At 50.5% G+C, this 2881-nt stretch overlaps 1 protein-coding gene across 1 annotated transcript; it reads left to right on the top strand.

Moving 5' to 3' along the window:
• On the top strand, positions 1–948 carry LOC117873163 (olfactory receptor 52E4-like). The gene has a single exon (XM_034762246.1). The coding sequence runs from the start codon at positions 1–3 to the stop codon at positions 946–948; it is 948 nt and encodes a 315-aa protein (XP_034618137.1).
• The last annotated feature ends 1933 nt before the right edge of the window (positions 949–2881 follow it).

The raw sequence follows: 2881 nt of genomic DNA, 5'->3' as shown, positions 1-2881 counted from the left end.
ATGTCAAATTCTAACAGAACCAACTTCACCAACCCCTCCACCTTCATCCTACTTGGCATTCCTGGCCTGGAGGCAGCCCATCTCTGGATCTCCATTCCCTTCTGTGCTATGTACACCATAGACTTGTTGGGGAACTTCACCATCCTGTTCATCGTGAAGAGGGAGCCAAGCCTCCACGGGCCAATGTTCTATTTCCTCTGCATGCTGGCCATCACCGACCTGGTCATATCCACATCCACTGTACCCAAAATGCTGAGCATCTTCTGGTTCAATTCCAGGGAGATCAGTTTCAGTGCCTGCCTCACCCAAATGTATTTTGTTCACTGCCTCTCAGGGATTGAGTCTGGGATCATCGTGGCCATGGCTTTTGATCGCTACGTGGCCATCTGCGATCCCCTGAGACATTCCACCATCCTGACAAACCCCATAGTGGCCAAGATCGGCTTGGCTGTGGTGCTGCGCAGTGGCATACTCGCATTACCCTATCCGTTCCTAGCGAGGCGGTGGCCATATTGCAGAACCAACATCATACCCCACTTTTATTGTGAGCATATAGCTGTGGTGAACCTGGCCTGTGCTGACATCCGCATCAGTAGTTACTATGGCCTGTTTGATCTTCTCACTGTGATTGGAATGGATGCGTTTTTTATCGCCGTGTCCTATACCCAGATCCTCAGGGCCATCTTCCGCCTCCCCACAAAGGATGCCCGGCTCAAAACTTTTGGGACCTGCATCTCTCATGTTTGTGCCATCTTAGCTTTGTACATCCCAGATTTATTTTCCTCTCTCATGCTGCGGTTTGGCCACAATGTGCCACTGCATTTCCTCCTTCTCATTACCGGTGTGTACCACCTCATTCCCCCGGTGCTACACCCCATCATTTACGGGGTGAGGACCAAACAGATAAGGGACAGGCTGCTCCAGCTCTTTGCTTATAAAAAGACCTAAATGTTTTCTCCTTGTGCTCTGGGTCTCAGACTGAGCTCTGTGCAGAGCTGGCTGGTCCATGGTGCTGGGGCCTCTTCCGTGAATCACTGACTGGACAGACAGGAGACATTGAACCCTTCCCTGTCCTTACTGGGCTGTGTCAATGTGAAGAACTGGGGAGTCAGTCTATGTACACTGTACTCGTTTGCCACCTTTCTAATTGCTGGTAGCTGGATCCCTGAAATTGCAATCTTGCCTCATCTCTTCTGTCAAGCCTCAACCCTGCTGTGTGTCTTCTTCCCAAGGTGCTGCCCCTGTCACTTTCTCCTGTCTTCCCCTCCCCTTGTCAAATGCGACCCAGTCATCTCTAAAACCAATATGTTCTCACATCTGGCAAGTCACTTAAGGGTTAATTTTTTAATGTTTATTCTTTCTTTGTTTCTAACTCTGTGGAGAGAGAGTTCCCATCAGGACTCCTGGCTGACAAAGCCCTGCCTGGGATGATTTACTTGGGGAATAGTCCTACTTTGAGCAGGGGGTTGGACTAGATGACCTCCTGGGTTCCTTCCAACACTGATGTTTTGTGAGTCTATGATTCCTGGGATCTATCTCAGCTCTGGGAGGGGAGTGGGGTATAGTGTGTTACAGCAGGAGGCAGATGCATCTGGGGTGTATATAAGAAGATCAGAATGGCCCTTCCGGGTAAAACCAATGGTCCATGTAGCCCAGTAGCCTGTGTTCTGAGAGTGCCCAGTGCCAGGTGCTTCAGAGGGGTTGAACAGAACATGGCAATCACCATGTGATTCCTGTGGAACAGGTCAGCAGAAGGGGACAGAATCCCCGAGTCTGGGCTGTCTCAGATTCAGCTGGCAGGAGTTCAAGCCTGTTGCCCCAGTAGGAGCGTCTGGAGGAGGGGAAGAGCCCAGGCTGCCCCGGATGGAGTGGCAGAAGAATCTGTCAGTTCCGGTTACCCAGAGCCCTAGCCGCAGCCACAGAGCGGAGGCGGAGGGAGAGAAACCCTACTCATTTCTGTCTTCTCTATCTTCCATACTGCTGCCAACCAGGGGTTGTCTCATTTCCCCGGTCCTTAGATGAACCTCAGGGGGTAGTTTTTATATCTCCCCTCCCAGTCCTTTGGGGCTGCTCACTTCCCTCCTCTCCCTTACCCTTTCTGGAGATATAGGCAGGTTCACAGCACCACTGGTATTGTCGCCGCACCAGTGGTCTGCTCCCTCTATGCCCATTTCCGTGGGCTACAGGATCGTAACAGGGGCCCCGCCAGAGGATCATCATGGGTCTACGGCATCGTCCCACACTGTTCTACAGGATGAGCTTCATCGTTTTCTGGTTCACACCAGCAAATTCAAGGGTAAGGAGAAGCTCCCTCTCCAGCGATGGGGAGACTTCCATCTCGTCTTCTGGGCCACGAGGGCTGTTTTGGAGGAGTGGCAGGAAATGGTGTAGACGATGGTGTGGAGAGGAGGGGTTTAGATTTATTAGGAACTGGGGAAACTTTTGGGATAGGGGGAGCCTGTACAGGAAGGATGGGCTCCACCGAAACCAAAGTGGAACCAGATTGCTGGCACTTAACATTAAAATCTTGCAGAGCAGTTTTTAACCTAAAAGATGGGAGAAAGCCGACTGCTGCAGCGGAGCACGTGGATCCGACTGAGACTTCTCTTAGAGGAGAGTCTAGTGATAGAGATTCTGTAGGTTCTAGTCAGGAGGAGAGGATGGAAGAGGATAATGTCAGGGCCAGATCAGATGAGAAACATTCACATAAAAGAGAATCGGACACATCAGAAAAGGGCAGACAAATAAACACTGACAAGTATTTAAGTGCTTGTACACAAATACTAGAAGTCTAACTAATAAGATGTGTGACCTAGTGTGCCTCTCGTTAAAGGAGGATATTGATATAATAGGCATCACAGAAACCTGGTGGAGTGGGGAC

Source organism: Trachemys scripta, chromosome 1 (assembly GCF_013100865.1).
Source record: "Trachemys scripta elegans isolate TJP31775 chromosome 1, CAS_Tse_1.0, whole genome shotgun sequence".
In the NCBI taxonomy this organism is placed as follows: Eukaryota; Metazoa; Chordata; order Testudines; family Emydidae; genus Trachemys; species Trachemys scripta.
Note: the sequence above shows the minus strand (reverse complement) of the source record. Positions and strands in the feature narration are given on the sequence as shown.

What these genes read in the sequence shown, in the direction of transcription:
- LOC117873163 (XM_034762246.1), top strand. Translation starts at nt 1, where the DNA reads ATGTCAAATTCTAACAGAACCAACTTCACCAACCCCTCCACCTTCATC.